Source organism: Ursus americanus, chromosome 22, assembly GCF_024610735.1.
Source record: "Ursus americanus isolate L20-20 chromosome 22, mUrsAme1.1.p, whole genome shotgun sequence".
Taxonomy (NCBI): domain Eukaryota; kingdom Metazoa; phylum Chordata; class Mammalia; order Carnivora; family Ursidae; genus Ursus; species Ursus americanus.
Genome location: NC_142148.1, coordinates 29357433 through 29380890, shown reverse-complemented (window position 1 = coordinate 29380890; position 23458 = coordinate 29357433). Strand labels below are relative to the sequence as shown.

Here is a 23458-nt window from a genome sequence, read left to right as displayed (position 1 = left end):
TCCCCTCCAGCAACCCTCATTTTGTTTCGTATATTTAAGAGTCTCTTATGGTTTGTCTCCCAATGGGATATTTTTTAAATTGCTTCTCTGAAAAAAAAATGGCATAAAAATAGCCTTGAAAATACTAAAAAAGTAATAATGGAAATATTGCCCTATTGTGTATGAATTATTGGTATGCTAAAGCTATATTAAAACATTGAGAGATGATGCAGGCCATCATCATAGACCTAAAAAAAGGGAAGGGACTACAAAATCCAGGAACAGACCCAGGCATATGTAAAAAGTGACTCCGTGAAGAAGATAGAATTTTAAGACCGAGGAGAAAGAACTTTATAAATGCTATTGGAACAAATGACTAACCATTGGGGAAACCAATTCTAGGGTTTTTTTTTCCATGCAATAGTTTCAAGATGGATTAAACATTTAAATTTAAGATGCAAAACCACATAGGTGTTATAAAGAATATAGGTGAGAATTTCTAATCTGATGTGGGGAAATCAAAGATAGAAACCATAAGAGAGGGGCACAAATGAGAGCATACTGACCTAGGCCCAGGAGTGCACTCACTCTAGTATGTAAGAATGTCTCCTCCTCTCCTCCCATTCGTGCAAGAACACGGCAGCTTGGAGACCCCAAGGACACCGAGCAATTGCTGCTGTACAAGATGATGCCCAGAATCATCAGGTCTTCTGATCTTTTTCCATGTAAAGCTAGGCATTGCAAATTCTATATTAAATCTCCCAAATGTAAACTGTTATCTCGAGGTGCCTATGTGGCTCAGTCCATTAAGCACCTGCCTTCGGCTCCAGTCATGATCCTAGGGTCCTGAGATCAAGCCCCACATCGGGCATATCAGGCTCCCTGATCAGGGAGGAGTCTGCTTGTCCCTCTCCCTCTGCCCCTTCCCCCCTGCTTGTCCTCTCTCTCTCTCACTCTCTCTCTCTGAAATAAATAAAATATTTTAATAAATAAACAAACTGTTATCTCAATTTTTAAAAGTTTGTATAGGCCAAGCAAAACATATTCACAAGGCCAGACTCAGCATATAAACCTCAAGTTTGTGAACTCCACTATATAGTTTTGGTTTTGGCTTCATGATTATGCTTACCTCTTTAAAAGAGTTGGGATGCTTTCTCTCTTTCTCTCTCTGTCTCTCTAGATCAGTTTATCTGGCAGAGGAATTACCTATATAAGTTTAGATGGAGTTCCACCTCCATTCCCATCTTGGTCTGGGCCTCTTTTATGAAGACAGAGTTATATATTTTCAGGATTCCTTCTTGAGCCAGTTTTGATTATTCATATCCCTATAAAATGGTACATTTAATCTAGGTTTAAATGAATTCTCTTACAGATTTTTTTTTAAATGTCGGCAGATCAGTAGTGTTTATCTCTTTCACATTCTTAATAGTTTATTAGTTGGTTGATTTCAGTTCCCCTATGAATTTTTTTGTTTTAATTCATCTATTTTTGTTTGACCTTTATTAATGCCTTCTTCTGGTTTATTTTGATTTGTTCTTTTTTAGCTTCTATAGTGAATTCTTTTGCTCATTTATTTTCATAATTATTTTTAGATTGATAATACAAGATTGAAGATTATGAACTTTTCTCTTAGTACAGAGCTTTTTTCTCCTACGTGATTAATTTCTAAATGATCTGTAATTTGTTTTGATTACCTCTTGGACCCAAGTCACTTCAAATATTATTTTTTGAATTTCCAAGTAGTTAGTTTTCTTTTGTTTATCTTTTGTTGAGTTAATTTTATTTTACAGAATGTGGTCTGTTTCTATCCTTTTGTATGTTCCTTATGACATAATAAACAGTTTAAACGTAGATGTTCTGGAGTATTTGAGAAGAATGTGTTTTCTCTGTAAGAGACAGAGTTCTAAATTTATATTTATTATTTGTTACTGATATTGTTTATATTCTGTCTTTTAGGCCCCCATGTTTTTACCAAATTCATAGTGTATTCCTAATAACTTTTGCTTCTGTATTTTGATGCTATGTTAAGTAAAGGTTTGTGTCTGTTACATCTTTTTTTTTTTTTTTTAAGATTTTATTTATTCATTTGATAGAGAGAGAGACAGCCAGTGAGAAAGGGAACACAAGCAGGGGGAGTGGGAGAGGAAGAAGCACGCTCATAGCGGAGGAGCCTGATGAGTGGCTTGATCCCAGAACTCTGGGATCACGCCCTGAGCCGAAGGCAGACGCCCAATGACTGAGCTACCCAGGAGCTCCAGTTATATCTTTTTTTTAAAGATTTGTTTATTTATTTGAAAGAGAGAGAGAGTATACAAGTGTGGGGAAGAACAGAGGGAGAGAATATTCAAGCAGACTCCCTGCTGAGTGCAGAGCGCAACTCAGGGCTTGATCTCACCACCCATGACATAAAGACCTGAACCAAAACCAAGAGTCAAACACTCAACCAGCTGAGCCACCCAGGTGCCCCATGTCTTATATATCTTATTTGGTTATATATAGCTCTAATTTTTTTATTTTTTATTTTTTTTAAAGATTTTATTTATTTATTTGACAGAGAGACAGCCAGCGAGAGAGAGAACACAAGCAGGGGGAGTGGGAGAGGAAGAAGCAGACTGCCAGCGGAGGAGCCTGATGTGGGGCTCGATCCCAGAACGCAGGGATCACGCCCTGAGCCGAAGGCAGATGCTTAACGACTGCGCCACCTAGGCGCCCCTAATTTTTTAATCACTGTAAAACATCATTGTTCCATGTAACCTTTTCCTGCCTTCATTTTTACTTGTTTGAAATTGGCACTCCCACAATATTTACCTGCAGTATTTGTACTCATTTTCTTATTGCCAGCCTCAGTTAGAAAATTCTTAGAATTACTTTAAATGTTTTCTTATAAACAGCATATAGCTGATTGTTGTTTTTGTGTAGTCTTAGAGTCTTTTAATAAGGGGATTTAGACCATTTATTATCCTCATAATTAACTTTAGATCTTATTCCTACCATTTTATTTTCTTTCATTTGCTTTCTTATGACTATTCCCTCCCCTTTTTTATCCATTTTAGATTTTACTAAAATGATCTAGTTTTCTTTGCTTCATTTTTCTCCCTCTTAGTCATGAAAGTTATACATCCCATTTGTGGCTCCCTACATTTTACAAACTTATTTGTTATGTTGTTTAATTTTTGCTTGTTTTTTGTAAATGCTTTTTATCAAGTTGAGGAAGTTCCCTTCTATTCCTATATATCTGGGAGTTTTTATATTGAGTGGATGTTGAATTTTGTCAAATGCTTTCTTTTGCATCAATTATTATGGTCTCATGTGATTTTTTTCATTCTTTAGCTATTTAATACGGTGATTACATTGCCTTTTTTAAAAAAAATATTAAGCCAACTGGGGCAGCTGGGTGGCTCAGTCAGTTAAGTGTCTGCCTTCAGCTGAGGTCATGATCCCAGAATCCTGGGATCAAGCCCCACATCGGGCTCCCTCCTCAGGGGTAGCCTGCTTCTTCCTCTCCCTCTGCAGCTCCCCCTGCTTACGTGCTCTCTTGCTCTCTCTCTCTCAAATAAATAAGTAAAATCTTTAAAATATACATATGTATAAAGTCAGCTTTACATCCACAGAATAAGCTCCACTTGGTTCTAGTGTAAAATTCTTTTTATAAATTGCTGAATTCTACTTGCTAAATTTTGTTGAGAATTTTTGTGTTTATATTCATGAGACACTATCCTTATCTGCTTTGGCATCCAGAATAATACTAGCTTTAAAAAATGAATTTGGAAGTGTTCCCTCCTATTTTCTGCAAGAGATTGTCAATAGTTGATGTTAATTCTTCTTTAAATACTTGGTAGAATCCTCTGGTAAAATCATATGGGCCTGGAGCTTTCTTTTTTGTGTATTTTTAAAATGACACATTTTATTTCTTTCATAGTTACAAAGCTATTCAAATTATTTTATATTGGAGTTGTGGTAGTTTGTGGTTTTTGAGGAATTGGTCTTTTTTATTTAGGTTGTTAAGTTTATGTGTGTATGTCCTAATCCTGTTGATGGCTGCAGGATCTGTAGTGATACCTCCTATTTAATTTTTGATATGGGTAATTTCTGTCATCTCTTTTTTTTTTTTTCCAATCATTTTTGCTACAGGTTTGTCAATTCTATTGATCTTTTAAAAGAACAAGCTTAGCTTTTTTTTTTTTCCATTGGTTTTCTCTATCATTTTCCTGTTTTTCATTTCATTGATTTCTGCTCTTTATTATTTCCTTATTTCCACTTAACGGGTTTATTTTGCTCATTTTCTAGAGTCTTGATGTGGAGCTTAGATTATTGAATTGAGGTCCTCCTCTTCTAATGTGTGTATTTTTAGTGCTAAAAATTTCCCTCTGGGTACTGCTTTACCTGTGTCCCACAAATGTTGATGTACTGTATTTCCATTTTCAATCAACTTACTGTATTAAAAAAAAAATAACCCTTGAGACCTCTTTTTGACCCATGGGTTATTTAGAAGTGTGTCGTACCCAAATGTTCATAGCAGCTTTTTTTTTTGTAATAGCCAAAACTGGAAACAACCCTGATGTCCTTCAGCAGATGAATGGTTAAACTGTGGTATATATATAACCATGGAATAAAAAGGAACAAACTATTGATACAAGAAACAACCTGGATGAATCACCAGGGATTTATGCTGAGTGCAAAAAAATGCAAAAAGTTCCATACTATGATTCCATTTATATATCATTTTTGAAATGACAACCTTTTAGACTTGGAGGACATATTGATCATTGCCAGAGGTTAGGTACTGAAAGTGAAGCGCAGAAGTATGTTGTCATAAAAGGATCCTCCTGGTGTTGAAACTGTTCAGTATCTTCTCTGTGGTGGTAGACACACACACATGCATGCATACACAAACAAGCATAAGGAAAACTGGGGAAATTTGAATAAGATTGATTATATCAGTGTCCATTCCCTGTATGTGATGTTATAGTTTAAAAAAATCACAACTATGTATTAGTTATATTTATAAGATTTCATTTATTTTATTAGAGAGCATGAGCAGGGAGAAGGGGCAGGGGGAGAGGGAGAAGCAGACTCCCTGCTAAGCAGGGAGCCCGACACAGGACTTAATCCCAGGACCCTGAGATCATGACCTGAGCCAAAGGCAGACACTTAACCAACTCAGCCACCCAGGTGCCCCAATACAGTTGTGATTTTATATGGTGAAATGTTAGCACTGTGGGAAACTTGACAAAATATACAAAGGATCTATTATTTCTTACAACTGCCTATGAATCTACAATCATGTCAATAAAATATCAATTAGGGGAAAATGTTTTAAAATTCAAAAAAGGGAGTGAGAACAAATCTGCAAGTCTACAAAAGTAAAATTATGGAAGGTAGGAGCTGCGGGTCGTTGATTTGAGGGAGATAAGTACTGCAGGTGCTGTGGAGAGGAGGGAGCCCTGCTATGGAGACTACCACAAGGTATTAGAAGCAGTGGAGTGCAAAATCTGAAGTTTTAGAAGTCCATTGCCACCGGGGTCATGCCTGGCTTAAAGGTGCTCCAGTGGGGAAGGAGGGTGGAGATGCGGGAACGGACAGGATGGACTGAGGATACCGTGGGTTGCAAGAAGGAGTGATGCCAATGTGCTGCACTGTTCCCGGGCATAAGAGCAGGGTTGCTGGCTGAGGGCAGTGAGCCTGGGTGCTGGCTTTTTAGCTCTGCTTTTCCATAAACTCTAAACCAATACACATGGTTGTGCAAGTGCTTTACCAGGACTGGCCAGCAAATGGCAAAAGCATGGCAAGACCCTCCCCCAGAGGATCAGTGTGGGTCCACACCTACAGGAGTCCCTAAAATTTGAAGTTTTGAAACCCAGCTGCGCACCTGAGATAAAACACAGAAGCATGGTACCACCTGGCAGGCAGACCACTCTGACACAGGGTGAAAGCAAGGATCTGACAGAAGCCGGGGACACAAGAAGGGCAATTATTTGTGACCGATTCCTGAAGAGTGGCAAGCACAAACTCTCATCTCTGGGATGAGAGAGCGGGGTGACAGCGTTTTGCCCCCCCCCAACCCACCCATCAGCAGGGACTAACCTCAGTGAGCTAAACAGCACCAAGTGGAGACCAGCACTGCTTACACCAAGCCCCCCACCCCCACACCCCATAGGTGCATCTCCAATAGGGCAAGTCCACCTGAGAATCAACGCAAACCAAAATAATGGGATGATTACCCAAAGCAATCTATAGAGTCAGTGTAATCTCTATCAAAATTTCCTTTTTTTTTTTTTTTTTTTTTTTTTTTGCAGAAATAGAAAAGCCAATCCTCAAATTCTTATGGAATTGTAAGGGGCCCCAAAAAGCCAAAACAGTTTTGAAAAAGAACAGAGTTGGAAGACCTACACTTCCCAGTTCAAAACTTACTACAAAGCTATAGTAATCAAAACAATGTACTGGCACAGACCATTGGAATAAATTTGGGAGTCCACAAATAAACCCCAACCATCTATGGCCAATTGATTTTTGACAAGAGTGTGAAGATCATTCAATGGGGAAAGAATAGTCTAACAAATGATGCTAGGACAACTGGATAGTCACATGCAAAAGAATAAAGTTGGACCCTTTCACATATCCTACACAAAAATTTAACTCAAAATGGACCAATGACCTAAAATTAAAAACTGAAACTAGAAAACTCTTAGAAGAAAACATAGAGGTAAATCTACATGAACTTGGATTTAGCAATAGATTCCAAGGTATGACTCCAAAAGCATGAGCCACAAAAGAAAAAAAGCATAAAAGATAAATTTGACTTCATCAAAATTTAAATTTTTTGTACATTGAAGGACATTATCAAGACAGTAAAAGAAAACACAGTGGGAGGAAATAATTGTAAATCATGTGTCTAATAAGGGTTTAGTATCTAGAATACAGAAAGAACTCTTATAACTTAGCAATAAAAACACAGCCCAGTTTAAAAAATAGGGTAGGGACTTAAACATACGTTCTCCAAAGAAGACAGACAAATGAAATAAGCACACAAAATGACGTTCGACATCAGTAGTCATTAGGGAAATGCAAGTCAAAACCTCAGTGAAATACCACTTTATGCCTGTGAGAATAGGTATTTTAAAAAATAAAGATTACAGAAAATAATAAATGTTGGTGAGAACGTGAAGAAAGTTGAATCTTTGTACATTGCTGGTGGGGATGTAAAATGGCATAGCCACTGTGGAAAACAGTTTGGCGGTTCCTCAAAAGGTTAAATATAGAAATATATATGACCCACTAATTCTACTTTTAGGAGTATACCCAAAAGAACTGAAAACAGATACTTGTATACAAGTATACAAATGCTCATAGCACTATTAACAGTAGCCAAAAGATGGAAAGAACCCAAATATCCATCAATGGATGAATGGATAAACAAACTGATATTTACATGCAGTGGAATATTATTTAGCCATAAAAAGGAATGAAGTACTGACACATGCTACAACATGGATAAAAACCTCACAAACATGCTAAAAAGAAATCAGATACACAGGTCATATATCATATGAATCTATGTATATGAAATATCCAGAAGAGTTGAATCTACAGAAAGAGAAAATAGTTTGATGGCTCCCGGGGGCTGGGAGGAGGGAAGGTATAGGGAATGATTGTTTCATGAATACAGGATATCTTTAAATTTAGAATGATGAGATGTTTTAGACTTAGATAGAGGTGATGGTTGCACAACATTGTGAAGGCACTAAGTACCAATGAAATTGCTTACTTTAAGATGGTTAATTTTGTTATGTGAATTTCACGTCAAAAATGTTTAAGCATATGCATGGTATGTACTCTTAAGTTGTGACAGACTAAAATTTTGAAAGTTATATTCAAAGATATCACTTTTGTAATAATCATTTGCTACTTGACTTTTTATAAATTGTATAAATTACTTTTATCAAATTATTGCTCAAAAAGTTAGATCTTTGATGATTATAAACATCATTGTAAACATCATTGTAAACAACCTCTGTAAACAGAGGTTAGAGGGGGAATTTATAGCTGTAAATGCCTGTATTAGAAAAGCATAAAGAATTCAAACCAATGACCTAAGCTTCCACTATAAGAAACTAGAAAAAGAACAAACCAACCCCAAAACAAGTGGAAGGCAGGATGTAATAAAGATCAGACTAGAACTCCATGAAACACAAAACAGAAACATCATGGAGGAAAATCAGCAAAATTAAAAGTTGGTTCTTTGAAATGATCAACAAAATTGAGAACTTTACCTAGACCAAGAGTTGGTAAATTTTTTTCTATAAAGGGTCAGATAGTAAATATTTGGGGCTTTGAGGGCACATATGGTCTTTGTCATATATTCTTGTTTGTTTGCTTTTTTAGCACACCTTTTAAAATGTGAAAAATATTCCTTGCTTGTAGACTATGTGAAAATAAGCCGTGGGTCTGAGTTTAACAACCTCTGACCTAAACTGATCCAGGAAAAAGAAAGATACAAATTACTAAAATCCAGAATAAAAGAGGACATACACTACCGGTCTTATAAAAAAAAATTAAAAGAATTATAAAGGGATACTATGAACAACTTTATATCAGTAAATTTTTAAATGTAAATGAAATGGGCATATTCTTAGAAATATCCAAATTACTGAACTGACTCAAGAAATAAAAATTCTGAATAGACCTATAACAGGTAAACAAATCGAAAACCTTACCAAGTCTTCCCACAAAGAAAAGCAGAAGCCCAGATGGCCTTACTGAATTTTATTGAACATTTAAAGGAGAAATAATACCAATTTTTCACAAACTCTTTCAGAACATAGAGGAAGAAGGTCACTTCACAACTCATTCTGTGAGAACAATATGTTTTCTAACATGATACCCTGGTATCCTGGTATTAGCATGATACCAAAGCCAAACAAAACATCACAAGAAAAGAAAACACAAACCAATATCTTTTATGACTATAGCTGCAAAAGTCCTCCACAAAATATTACCAAGCTGATTCCAGAAACATATAAAAATGATTGTGACTGAGATTAACACCAGAAATGCAAGGTTAACTTAACATCAGAAAACAATTAACATAATAGACTGTTATGAGTAAATACTCTCAACAAATTAGGAATAGAAGAAACTTGTACATAAAATTTCTACATAAAATCCTATAGCTAACATCATAATTAATGGTGAAAGACTTAATGTTTTTCCTCTAAGATTGGGAACAAGGAAAGGATGTCTGCATTCATAGCTTCTTTTCAACATTGTACTGGAGATTCTAGTCCAGTCAGGAAAGAAAAATAAAATGCATTTAAATTAGAAAAGAAGATGTAAAGCTGCCTTATTCACAAAGTGATCCTAGATACAGGGAATGCCAAGGATTCCAAAAGAAAAAAAAAAAAACCCTAATAAATGAGTTCAGTAAGGTCACGGGATATAAGATCATTATACAGAAAATCAGTGTATTTCTGTATATGAAGATTGGACTATCCACAACATATTAAAAAGAACAATTCCAATCACAATGGCATTAAAAAGAATAAAATACTTGGGAATAAATTTAACAAAAGGAGTGCAAGATTCATACACTGAAAATTACAAAACATGGCTTAAAAAATAAAAAATCTAAATGTAGAGAAATTCTATATTCATGCATTTGAGGGCATTATTGGCATGGCAATTCTTCCCAAATTTATAGATTTAAAGCAGTTTCCTTCAAAATCCCAACTGGCTTTTTGCAGAAATCCACAAGCTGATTATAACTGTGAAATAACAAAGAACCAAAATAGTCAAAACAATACTGAAAAAGAACAGAGTCAGTTGTGCCTGGGTGGCTCAGTCTGTTAAGCGTCTGCCTTTGGCTCAGGTCATGATCCCAAGGTCCTGGGATCAAGTCCCACTTTGGGCTCCCTGCTCAGCGGAGAGCCTGCTTCTCCCTCTCCCTCTGCCTGCTGCTCCCCCTACTTGTGTGCGCACTCTCGCTCTCTGTCAAATAAATAAATAAATAATATTTAATTTAAAAAAAAAGTTGGAGGACTTCACTTTTTGATTCCAAAACTTACCACAAAATTATAGTAATCAAGACTGTGTGATACTGGAATAAAGTTAGACATATAGCTCAATAAACTAATTCAGAGTCCAGAAGTAAATCCTTACATTTATAGTCAACTGATATTCTGTTAAGCTCCCAAGGCAATTCAATGGGGCAAGAGCTGTCTTTTCAACAAATAGTGCTGGGACAATTAGGTATCCAACTAAGACATGTAAAATGTCTTTAGACCTTTGCCTTGCACCATATACAAAAGGAATTCAAAATAGATCATAGAGCTAAAAGATTATATAGCTAAAACTATATTACACTCATAAAAGAAAACAGACGCTGAATCAAAGATTTCTTAGAACACCAGAAGTATAAACAATAAAAGTCAAAATTGATAAACATCAAAATTAAAAACTTTTACGCTTCAGAAGACACCATTAAAGTGAAAAGGCAAGCCCATATCTGGGAGACAAGTTTGGCAGACCATATATCTGATAAAGCACTTGTATCCAGAATATGTAAAGAACTCTTACAACTGAATAATAATAAAAAAATAACCCACTATAAAGTTGGGCAAAGGATTTGAATAGGTATTTCACAAAAGATGATATACAATGGCCAAATGCACCTAAAAAGAAGCTCAGCATCACTAATCATTAAGGAAATGCAAAGTAAAACCATAATGAGATATCACTTCACATCCCCTAGGATGGCTAAAAGCAAAAAAGCTTGGGGAGGTTGTGAAGAAATTTGAACCCTCATACATTGCTACTACGATTGTAAAATGGTGCAGCCACTTTAGAAAACAGTCTGGCAGCTCCTTCAAAGGTTAAACATAAAGCTATCATATTACCCAGCATTACACCCCAGGTATATACCCAAGAAAAGTGAAAATATATGTCCACACAAAATTTTCACATGGATGTTCATAGCAGCATTATTCATAATAGCTAGAAAGTAGAAACACTCCAAATGCCTATCAACTGGTAAGAGAATAAAGAAAATGTAGTTTATCCATAAAATGGAATGCTATTTGTCAATAAAAATTAGGAACAAAGTACTAATATGGGCTATACTTTGAAGACATTAATAAAAGAAGCCAGACACAAATTGTATGATTTCACTTACATAAAATGTCCAGAAAAGGCAAATCTCTAGAGACAAAGTGGATTAGTAGTTCCCTCAGGGGGCGGGAATAGGGGATGACAGCTAATGGGTGCGTTTTCCTTTGGGGATGATAAAACTAATCTGAAATCAGACTATCATGTTGATTGCACAACTCTAAATTTACTAAAAATTATTGAATTGTACACTTAAAATAAGGTACATTTACATTGCATAGTACATAAATTCTATCTCAAAGCTAATAAAGAGAAAAAGAAATTGGGAACTGAATATTTTGGGAACTGAAACGTTTAGATTATCGCAAGAAGGCTTCTGTGGAAGCTGAAAATGGCATTTGAGACAATATGTAGGCTTTGAAATGTGTTTCTCCCATTCTGTAGCCTGCCTTTTAGTTCTGTTGATGGTTTCCGTCACTCTGCTTTTTATCTTGATGAAGTCCCAATAGTTCATGTTTGCTTTTGTTTCCCTTCTATTGGGAGATGTGTCTAGTAAGAAGTTGCTATGGCCAAGGTCAAAGAGGTTGCTCCCTGTTTTCTCTTCTAGGATTTTGATGGTTTCCTGTCTTACATTCAAAATCTATTTTGAATTTATTTTTGTGTCTGGTATAAGAAACTGGTCCAGTTTCATTCTTCTGCATGTCGCTGTACAGTTTTCCCACCATCATTTGTTGAAGAGACTGTCTTTTTTCCATTAGCTTTTTTTTCCTGCTTTGTCAAAGATTAGTTGAACATATAATTGTGGGTCCATTTCTGGGTTCTCTGTTCTGTTCCATTGATCTACGCGTCAGTTTTTGTGCCAGTACCAAACCATTTTGATGACTACAGCTTCGTAATACAACTTGAAATCGGGAATCATGATGCCTTCAGCTTTGGTTTTCTTTTTCAGGATTGCTTTGGCCATTCAGTCTTTTGTGATTCCATACAAATTTAGGATTGTTTGTTCTAGCTCTGTGAAAAATGCTGGTGGTATTTTGATAGGGATTGCATTGAATATGTAGATTGCTTTGGGTAGTATGGACATTTTAGCATTGTTTGTTTTTCCAATCCATGAACATGGCATGTTTTTCTATTTCTGCCCTCTTTGATTTCTTTCATAAGTGTTCTATAGTTTTCAGAGTACAGATCTTTTATCTCTTTGTTAGGTTTAGTCCTAGATATCATATGGGTTTTGGTGCAATTGTAAATGGGTTTGATTCCTTGATTTCTTTTTCTGCTACTTCATGAATGGTGTATAGAAATGCAACAGATGTCTGTATGTTGATTTTATATCCTGTGTCTTTGCTGAATTCATGTATCAGTTCTAGGAAATTTTTGGTGGAGTCTTTTGGGTTTTCTTCTTTTTTTTAGATTTTATTTATCTGAGAGAGAGCATGAGCTGAGGGAGAGATAGATGGTGAGGGAGAAGCAGATGGAGAGGGAGAGGGAGAGGCAGACTCCCCGCTGAGCAAGAAGCCTAACATGTGGCTCAATCCCAGGACCCTGGGAGCATGACCCGAGCCAAAGGCAGACGCTTAACTGACTGAGCCACCCAGGTACCCCTTTTGGGTTTTCTACATAGAGTATCATGTCATCTGCAAATAGTGAAAGTTTGACTCTTCCTTGCCAATTTGGATGCCTTTTCTTTCTTTTTGTTGTCTGATTGCTGAGACCAAGACTTTCAGTACTGTGTTAAATAATAATGGTGAGAGGGAACATCCTTGTGTTGTTCCTGACCATAGAGGAAAAGCTCTGTTTTTCCCAGTTGATGATGATATTAGCCGTGGGTCTTTCATATATGGCCTTTATGATGTTAAGGTATGTTCCATCTATCCCTACTTTCTTGAGGGTTTTTATCAAGAATGGATGCTGTATTTTGTCAAATGGTTTTTCTGCATCTATTGAGACAATCATATGGTTCTTATCCTTTCTTTTATTAATGTGATGTATCACGATGATTGATTTGTGAATATTGAACCACCCCTGCAGCCCAGGAATAAATCCTACTGGATCATGGTGATTAATTCTTTTAATGTACTGTTGGATTTGATTTACTAGTGTCTTGTTGAGAATTTTTGCATCCATGTTCATCAGGGATATTGGCCTGTAATTCTCCTTTTCGGTGGGGTCTTTGTCTGGTTTTGGAATCAAGGTAACGCTGGCCTCATAGAATGAGTTTGGAAGTTTTCCTTCTATTTCTATTTTTCAGAACAATTTGAGAAGGACAGGTATTAACTCTTCTTTAAATGGCTGGCAGAATTCCCCTGGGAAGCCACCTGACGCTGGACTGTTGTTTGTTGGGAGATTTTTGATTACTGACTCAATTTCTTTGCTCATTACAGGTCTGTTCATATTTTCTATTTCTTCCTGTTTCAGTTTTGGTGGTTTGTATGTTTCTAGGAATTTGTCCATTTCTTCCAGATTGCCCAATTTGTTGGCATATAATCGCTCATACTATTCTCTTATGATTATTTGTATTTCTGTGGTGTTGGTTGTGATCTCTTCTCTTTCGTTCGTGATTTTATTTATTTGGGACCTTTTTCTTTTTGATATGTCTGGCTGGGGGTTTATCAATGTTATTAATTCTTTCAAAATAACCAGCTCAGTTTCACTGATCTATTTTACTGGTTTTTTGTTTGTTTGTTTCTATATCGTTTATTTCTGCTCTAATCTTTATTATTTCCCTTCTTCTGCTGGCTATAAGCTTTATTTGCTGTTCCTTTTCTAGCTCCTTTAGGTATAAGGTTCAGTTGTGTATTTAAGACTTTTCTTGCTTCTTGGTGAAGGCTTGTATTACTATATACTTACCTCTTATGACCGCCTTTGCTGCATCCCAAAGGCCTTGCACTGTTGTGTTTTCATTTTCATTTGCTTCCATGTACTTTTTTATTTCTTCTTTAATTTCCTGGTTAACCCATTCATTCTTTAGTAGGATGTTCTTTGAGCTCTATGTTTGTGGTCTTTCTAAATTTTTTCTTGTGGTTGATTTCAGGTTTCATAGTGCTGTGGTCTGAAAATATGCTTGGTATGATCTTGATCTTTCTGTTCTTGTTGAGGGCTGATTTGTGATGATCCGCAGTTTGGCTATTGTGCACATTGCTGTTGTGAACATTGAGGTGCAGGTGCCCCTTCAGATCACTACCTTTGAATCTTTGGGGTAAATATGTAACAGTGTGATTGCTGGGTCATAGGATAGCTCTGTTTTTAACTTCTTGAGGAACCTCCATACCGTTTTTTTCTGAGCATATTTAAAGCAAAAGTAGAGTGCTAACGACCGGAAGATGATGTGGTATTGTCCAGGGAACAGGAACTGGCCTAGGAAGAATGTGTCTACCAAACACACTTCAAGAAACACTGCTGTAGCCTTTCTGGCTGTGGTGCATTGTGTTAAACCCAGGTCCTCTCTGCAGCCAAATCTCATACTCTGTCCCTTTTGTATATTGATGAAAAATCTCACTGCCCATAAAATACTCAGATCTTCCCACCTCTTTCTTTTCCTTCCTTTTTTAATTTTTAATTTTATTTTTAAATATTTTATTTATTTGACAGAGCGCACTGGCAGGAGGAGCAGGACAGGGAGAAGCAGACTCCCTGCTGAGCAGGGAGTCGAATGCCGGCTCGATCCCAGGACCCTGATGTCATGATCTGAGCTGAAGGCAGACACACTTAACAGACTGAGCCACCCAGGCGCCCCTCTTATCTTTTCTTAAATAACCTGATTAGATGACTTAAAATTTAGACTGAGACTAGAGATATCAGGAGCTACAAATTTCATAAGGAGGGAAAAGGTTTTCATGTGAATGAAATCAGAAATGCCAAGATCCAGCAGTACACTGTCTGTTCTATTTATCCTCTTCACTCCCACGAGGAGCAGTTCCTAAATAATTTTTACATTTGTAATACCTAAATAACAAAGTATGCTTATTACTAGGATGATAATAGTGGCTCTTTTTTTTTTTTTAAGATTTATTCATTTATTTTAGAGAGTGGGGGGGAGGGGCAGAGGGAGCAGGAGAGAATCTTAAGCAGACTCCCTGCTGCACGCAGAGCCAGACATGAGGCTTGATCTCCCCAACCCTGAGATCATGACCTGAGCCAAAATCAAGAGTCAGCTGCTTAACTGACTGAGTCACCCCAGGCACCCCAATAGTGGCTCTCTTTTTAAAAATGACCTTATTTTAAAAGATTAATACTCATGCTGAAAAGATATCATGATGAAAATATTATATAAAAAAAGTGTCTACTGGACTAGGATTAACATCTTGGGATAATACACCATCTGTTTAGATTACTGGGCCAACATTTCAATTGTAGCCAAGCAATTAAATTATCAAAAAAATGGGAGAAAATTCCTAAAATGTATTCTGCATCAGCTATCCTCTGCCAACCCCACCCCTCTGGTAATAGGTTGTAAGGCCCTGCCAAGGAGGGAGAACTCATAGAAAAATCTCAGCAGCCAAGTTTCAGGAGCACTGAGGTAGATGTCTTCACTCTAATGACAGTGCTACCTCTAATACTCTGCATGTCTGTGTACCTCTTCAGAATTCCTCAAGTTTGTCCTTGAGTTTGCTGCCCAGTGCAAGGACTCCCGCAGGGCAACATTCCCACATCACTGACATACTCTCTGCTGGCCTATATTGATGGCTGCCTTTAGCCGAAATAAGTTTCCAGTTCCTGCCTCTGGGGACCAGGTCGGCAGCATGTGCAGAGGAGCTCCCTGAGAAAGAAGCACTTGGTTTGGTGAAATCCTTTCCAGAGACTTGATCTTTGTCAGGGCTTCTTTTACGTTCTTTTACTTAATGTCACCCTCCTCCTTGTCCCTGCCAAAATGTGCACGCGTGTGTGCGTGCGCACACACACACACACAGATGCACTAAAACCTTAGTATTTTGTCCTCTTAGAGTTTTCAGACACTTCAGTATCTGTGGTCTTATTTTATCCTTCCAGGAATCCCTTAAAGATGATAGAATAGGCATTGTTCCACTTGAAAGATGAGAAAATTAAGGTATAGATGGACCAATTACTGACATCTAGCTAGTGATATCCTGGGAACAGTATCCAGAGTTGCTGACTGCAAACCTGTCCCTTTTTCTACACTACCACTTTCTGTTTGCCTGTTTCCTAATTGCCCTTCCAGCCTGGATGTTTAATCTCTTATTTCCTAAGGTGAGAGTTCTTTTACCAAGCCTAGTTTGTCTGGTGAGGGATATTTCTAAGGGATCGAAGGGCAGCCATCTAATTCTTAACTGTAGCAAGGGGTATCAAGTGAGGCCCTCTCATCGATGTGGAGATTAAGAGTTAAGTTTAGTGCAGCTATAATTTTCTTACAGCTCTCTAATGTATGTGTTAGATATATTCAATAAAGTACTCCTTAACTCCCTCCTCCCCTCCAAGATGATTGAGTGTAAGAAAAAGGAAATTATGTATCTGAGTGAAAAAGCACTTGCAGAAAATGGCTAAAGGTTCACAACTAAATATTACCCATTATTTATGTTTGGAAGTTCTCAGAGAAGAGTTTCCATGGGATAAAGTTGCCCTTTGCGGCTGTTGACTTCCTGGTATAAGTTATTGGAAGCTGGAAATTAATAAGTAAAAGTAATAAGTCGTGGGCCACAGGGTGACTCAATCAGTTAAGCGCCGACTCTTGATTTCAGCTCAGGTCATGATCTCAGGGTCGTGGGATGGAGCCTTGGGTCGGGCTCCATGCTCAGTGAGGAACTCCCTCTCCTTCTGCCCCTCCCCACGCTTGTGTGTGTACACACTCTCTCAAATAATTTTTTTTAAGTAATAACTCATTAGATTTCAGATACAGCCAGTAAGCATCTCAGTAGTGTCTATAAGTATACTCTTCTGGGAACCAACAAAGACATTAAAAATCTGTAAACACTTTTTAAATTTACATTATATACATATAGGTAGAAGTGTTGGTAGGTTTTTGTTTTGTTTTGCTTTGATTTTGGCAGTAGTCATTGTTATAATTCAGTTATCAATATGTGGTCTTGATAATCAGGCCTGGCAGTTGCTCTTTCTTTTGTAATGAATCACAATGACAAGAAAAGTTCTAGTGGAAAGGTGTGATGAGCCATTTTATCACTAAAGCTCATCATCTAATGGAGAGGGCAACCTCTATTCATGGAATTTGAACTCTGTGGTGATTGGTATTACCAAACAAATTGACAGAAATAGCCTCTTTTTTAATGTTTAAGCAGTATTTGCTGTTTTCTGATTAGAAAAACAATGCAAGAGAAAGACCATAGAGCATATAGGCTGTGGGTGCATTGGCTTTGGAGTTGGAGAAGGCTTGGCTCCCATACATACTTGGTCAGCCATGACTATGTAACCAAAACTCTCTAAGCTTTGGTGACCTTATCTGTAAAATGGGAGATATTATGGTACCTACCTATAGAGGTATTATGTGAAGATAAAATAAAGCCAGTAAAATGCTTACAACGGGGCCTACCTTAATAAAGGGAGTTAAAAAAAAAAATCAAAAGTATAGTAAACCATAAGCCACTGTTTAACATTTTGACATGTTGGCTCTCAGGCTTTTTTCTGCCATACACACACATACACCAGTATGTACACCTTTTTTTCAACCTTTTCCAAAATTGGGATATTTTATATACAGTCTGCTTAATTTTCATATATATATATATATTTTAGATTTATTTATTTAGGGACGCCTGGGTGACTCAGTCAGTTCTCAGCTCAGGTCATGATCCCAGGGTCCTGGGATCGAGTCCCACATCAGGCTCCTTGCTCAGCGAGGAGCCTGCTTCCTCCTCTGCCTACTGCTTCCCCTGCTTGTGCTCTCTCTCTCTCTCTCTCTGACAAATAAATAAATAAAATCTTTTAAAAATACATCTATTTATTTATTTGAGAGAGAGAGAGTACATGTGACCGGAAGGGGCAGAGGGAGAGGGAGAGAATCTCCAGCAGACTACCCCGCCCCCTGATTGTGGAGCCTGTCGCAGGGCTCAATCCCGTGACCCCATGATTACAACCTGAGCTGAAATCAAGAGCCAGGCACTTAACCCACTGAACCACTCAGGCGCTCCTCCCATATAGCTTTATATTGCCCTTGACATTAAAATTTACTGAAACAGATTTTCATGACCTCATAATACTGTAACATGATTCAAGTAATTATTTAATCATTACCTTCTTGTGAGATGTGTTATTTCCAGTATTTTACCATTATTAATCTATTTTTTTAGAGATTTTATTTATTTATTTGAGAGAGAGCACAGAGGGAGAGTGAGAGGGAGAAGCAGACTTCAAGCTGAGTGGAGAGCCTGAGCAGTTTGAAGTTGAACTTTTTCATATGTTTATTGATTCCTGGCATTATTTCAGTGAAATACCTTTTTTTTTTTTAAATTTTATTTTTTTATTTGTCAGAGAGAGAGCACAAGAAGGGTGAGTGGCAGGCAGAGGGAGAAGCAGGCTCCTCACTGAGCAAGGTGCCCAAAGTGGGACTCCATCCCAAGACTCTGGGATCATGACCTGAGCCAAAGTCAGACACTTACTGGACTGAGCCACCCAGGCGTCCCAGTGAAATACATTTTTATGAATGAATGTAACTTGTAAAAGTTTTTTAGGTAGGATCTCAAGCTTCTAGAATAGTGCCAGGTACATAGTAAGTACTCAGTAAATATTTGTGGCATGATAAGTGGGTGAATGGCAAGAATATTAACTCTTTGTTTATCATACTTGTTTCAGACATGGTCAGGTCTTAATAAAATTGTTGCCTTGTATACATACAAAGATAGTGCTATCTTGGTTCTTAGTCTTTATAAACTAATTTTTTCCCATTCTTTTCTTCCCCCACAGTTCATCCATGAGCTCGGATTTCCCACATTACAACTTCAGGATGCCTAATATTGGATTCCAGAATCTGCCTCTCAACATATATATTGTGGTTTTTGGCACTGCTATATTTGTCTTCATCCTTAGTTTACTCTTCTGTTGCTACTTGATTAGGTAATCAGTTTTCATTCTATGTTACTTCAGAATATGTTAATCAATTATAAATCAGCTTCCTGCCCTTATGTTAAAAAATTGTATGTGTGATAATTAGCAAATTTTCTTTTTTTTTAAAGTGTACTTATTTATTTAACCAATCTCTACACCCAGTGTGGGACTCAAACTCATGACCTCAAGATCAAAAGCTGCACACCCCTCTGACTGAGCCAGCCCGGCACCCCAATAATTAGCAAATTTTCTAAAATTAAGGTTGCTTAACATTTTAACCTTCTGTGAGTTAGTTACTAATCAGTAAAACACCTTTATAAAGTCTTCAATCTACCTACTGATGAAATGTTTTATTCTATAGAAGAAAATTGTCCTCATTTATTTTTCTGACATATTCGCACCTGGTCCAGGCACACTTATGTCATTGTCTATTCCCAAGATTTAATCTACATTCACAGATTTCAGGATATCTTTTCAAGGAGGGTGTTGCATCATTCTTAGCTAAAGTTATTAGGGATCAGAAAACAATGTCCAAGACAAGATCTGAGCCTTTAAACAGGTTCTGTGGTCTCTTAAGATTTTAAGCTCCTTTGGTCAGGTGTTTATCTACATAAAACACTCAATATTCAGGGCACCTGGGTGGCTCAGTCGGTTGGGTGTCTGTCTTTGGCTCAGGTCATGATCCCAGGGTCCTGGATCGAGTCCCACATCAGGCTTCTTGCCCAGCAGGGAGCCTGCTTCTCCCTCTCTGCCTGCCACTCCTCCTCCTTGTGCACGCTCTCTCTCTCTGACAAATAAAATCTTAAAAAAAAACAACTAATGTGGTAATGACACCAGGTGCATTCAATTCCCAGGGCTGCTATAACAAACCAAGTGGCTTAAAAATAACAGAACTCTAATCTCACAGTTCTGGAGGTTAGAAGTTTGAAATCAAGGTGTCAGCAGGTCCATGCTCCCTCTGAAGGCTCTAGGGGAGAATCCTTCCTTGCCTCTTCCTTAGTTCCTGGTAGTTACCAGAAATCTTTGATGTTCTTTGGCTTGTACCTGCATGATTTCAGTCTGTTTCGGTCTTCACCTGGTCTTCTTCCCTGTGTCTGTATGTTCTCTCCTCTACTTCTACACCAGTCGTATTGAATTTAATGTGACCTCATTTTAACTAAATAATCTACAAAGACTCTATTTCCATGTAGGGTTGCATTCTGAGGTTCCAGCAGACATGAATTTTTGACACTATTCATCCCAGTTTATACAGGAATAGGCAAATAGACCAATGGAATAGAACTCTGGAAACAGACCCATATATTGGATCTGACTTACAACATATGCCACTGATATGCAATAGGGAAAATAGGGTCTTTTAAATAAATGAATCAAATGAAAATCTGCATGTGGAGGAAAAGAATCTTGACCCTTTCCTCACATCATAAAGACAGACTAATTTCAGATGGATCATAAGTAATTTTGGATGGATACCTAAATGTGACAGGTAAACTAACAAATTGTTTTCATAATATACACAAGAGAATATCTTCCTGATCTGGGGGTAGGCAAAGATTTCTTTAACTGGGTGCAAAAAGAACTGATATTATTGGGAAGAGTTTATAAATTGGGACTTAATTTAAATTAAAATCTGTTCATCAAAAGATACCATCAGGGGCACCTGGGTGGCACAGTCAGTTGGGCATCTGCCTTCAGCTCAAGTCATGATCCCAGGGTGCTGGAATCGAGCCCCACATCGGGCTTCCTGCTCGGCAGGGAGCCTACTTCTCCCTCTCCCTCTGCCTGCTGCTCCCCCTTGTTTGTGTGCTCTCTCTCGCTCTGTCAAGTAAATAAATAAAATCTTTAAAAAATATATATATACCATCAAGAGAATGAAAATGCAAGCCACAAAGTAGGAGATGATTGCAGTACATAGACCCAAGAGAGGACTTGCATCTGAAACATATAAAGAACTCCTACAAATCAATAAGAAAAAGGCAACTCATTTTTTAAAGACTCAAACAGGCATTTTATAAAGGAAGTTTTCCAAATGGAAAATAAGCTTTATAAAAGGGTTCTGAACATCATTTGGGAAATGCAAATTAAAGCTGAAATGAGATACCACTGAATACCTACCAGACTGGCTAACATTTTTTTAACTGATCCTACCAAGTGGTGGCAAAGATGTGAAACAGCTAGAGCTCTAGTGCATCCCTTCTAGGAAAAGAAATCAGTACAAGCGCTTTGACCAGCAATTCTACTTCTAGGCATACACTCAACAGAACTGAGTCCATGTGTCCACTGAAAGATATGCAGAATTTATGTAGCAGCTTTATTCCTAATAGCCCCAAACTGGAAGTAACCTAAATATGCATCAACAGTGTAATGGATAGTCTTATATTCATACAGTGGAACACCATATGTCAGTCAAAAAACTGCAACCACATGGATGAATTTCACAAGTAATTGTTAGCTGACAGAAGCCAACACAAAAAGTACATATCAAATATCAAAACAAGCACAGTGTATCTATAATGACAGGAATCGGGATAGTGGGTACCTCTTAGGGGTAGATACTGACTGGGAGCAGTCATTTCAGGGGTCCTGGAAACGTTCTATATCTTGATCTGGGCGATAGTTACACTGGTGTGTGTGTGTGTGTGTGTGTGTGTGTGGACACGCACATAGATATGTTTTTAACATTTAGCTGTATTTTTATTTATTTATTTTAGATTTTAAAAATTTATCTCTTAGAGAAAGTGAGAGCCAGTGAGAGAGAGAGAGAGCCAGTGAGAGAAAGAGCACGAACAGGGGAACGGGGAGAGGGGCAGAAGGAGAGGGAGAAGCAGACTCCCCACTGAGCAGGGAGACCGATGCGGGGCTTGATCCCAGCACTCTGGGATCATGACCTGAGCCAAAAGCAGACGCTTAACCGACTGAGCCACCCAGGTGCCCCACATTTAGCTGTATTCTTAAGGTTTTTGTATATTAGTAGTTGGATGTTACACTTAAATTTTTTAAATTAAGAAAAAAATGTAATATACTAAATATTATTTTTTTTAAAGATTTTATTTATTTATTCGACAGGATAGAGACAGCCAGCTAGAGAGGGAACACAAGCAGGGGGAGTGGGAGAGGAAGAAGCAGGCTCCCAGCGGAGGAGCCTGATGTGGGGCTCGATCCCAGAACGCCGGGATCACGCCCTGAGCCGAAGGCAGACGCTTAACCGCTGTGCCACCCAGGCGCCCCTATACTAAATATTATTAAAACAAGTGGACTGTCACCAATATAAATAGAACTGAGGTTTCTTCATTAAAATATTTGTTGTATTAAGATTTTGTTTTAATGAGATTTCACTTGAACTTAACATTTGGATAACATTTTGTGGTTCTTTGACTACTTTCTCATAACAGGGTAACAGATATGCCATTTGGGTGTTTTTCAGAATAAAGGTTTTGGATTTTAAACCATAAATGATATAACTAATATCAGTTAATATAAATTAATATCAAAAATCTGTTTAAGATGTTTATCAACTTGTTATATTGGAGACCTCAATATTGCGTTGATCATTTCTGTCTTTTAGGCTAAGACATCAAGCACACAAAGAATTCTATGCCTACAAACAGGTAAGATATTTACTTCAGATTGGCTTTGATTTTTTTGTTGTTGTTGTTTTTACCAAAAAATGAGAACTTGGATTTCCACTCACATGTTAAACTGGGACTGGATTTACTTGTGCTCATTTTAGCATTTCACTTCCAGTTTGCAGAACAAAATAGATCAACTTCACTTTAAGTATTTTTTTCCTATTATTCGAAGTTCAGATACTATAATAATATAACAGGGAACTTTAGCCAACACTGCTAAAGAGAGATGCTGTGCTTTATAATCCTCAAAGTTACTGTTAATCTAGTGGAGTTAAGAGATTCTATTAAATGAATTGTTTACCTCTTCCGTCAGAAGACATACCAGTTCCTCAGGGGTGAACCGTTGCATTATAGTGACCTCATCTCCTCCTCCTTCCTCACGTCACAGCACCAGAAGTCTAAATACTTGGGCCATTGCTCTTAATCCCTACCCTTTGTACTGTCATTCCTTTACTGATTTGTTCTTTAAGGGAATAAACAGCTTTTCTTGACGGCCAAGTAAAATTTGTTTTTTCTTCCATGTGTCATCCATTAACAATTTACCACTAACCAAACAGTGGGCCTAGGTGTTCCTTAATTTTCTTTTGGCCCAAAGTATGAAATTATTTTTAATGATTTTTTTGTCCCTAGTTTTTTTTTTCCTTTCTGGTTTTGGGATTTTGTTTTTGTTTGGTTTGGTTTTTGTTTCTTTTTGTGGAGTTGTGAGGTAAGTTTTAGTTTATTTGGGTCTTTAACCCTGC

At 37.4% G+C, this 23458-nt stretch overlaps 1 protein-coding gene across 1 annotated transcript in view; it reads left to right on the top strand.

Moving 5' to 3' along the window:
- The window catches only part of RNF24 (ring finger protein 24), a 69322-nt gene that overhangs the window by 35684 nt on the left and 10180 nt on the right, over positions 1-23458 (top strand). Inside the window, exons 2-3 of the mRNA XM_045808519.2 lie at positions 18949-19098; positions 22655-22697. Coding sequence (XP_045664475.1) covers positions 18956-19098; positions 22655-22697 — 186 coding nt within the window. The 5' untranslated portion in view covers positions 18949-18955. The remainder of the gene's footprint in view (positions 1-18948; positions 19099-22654; positions 22698-23458) is intronic.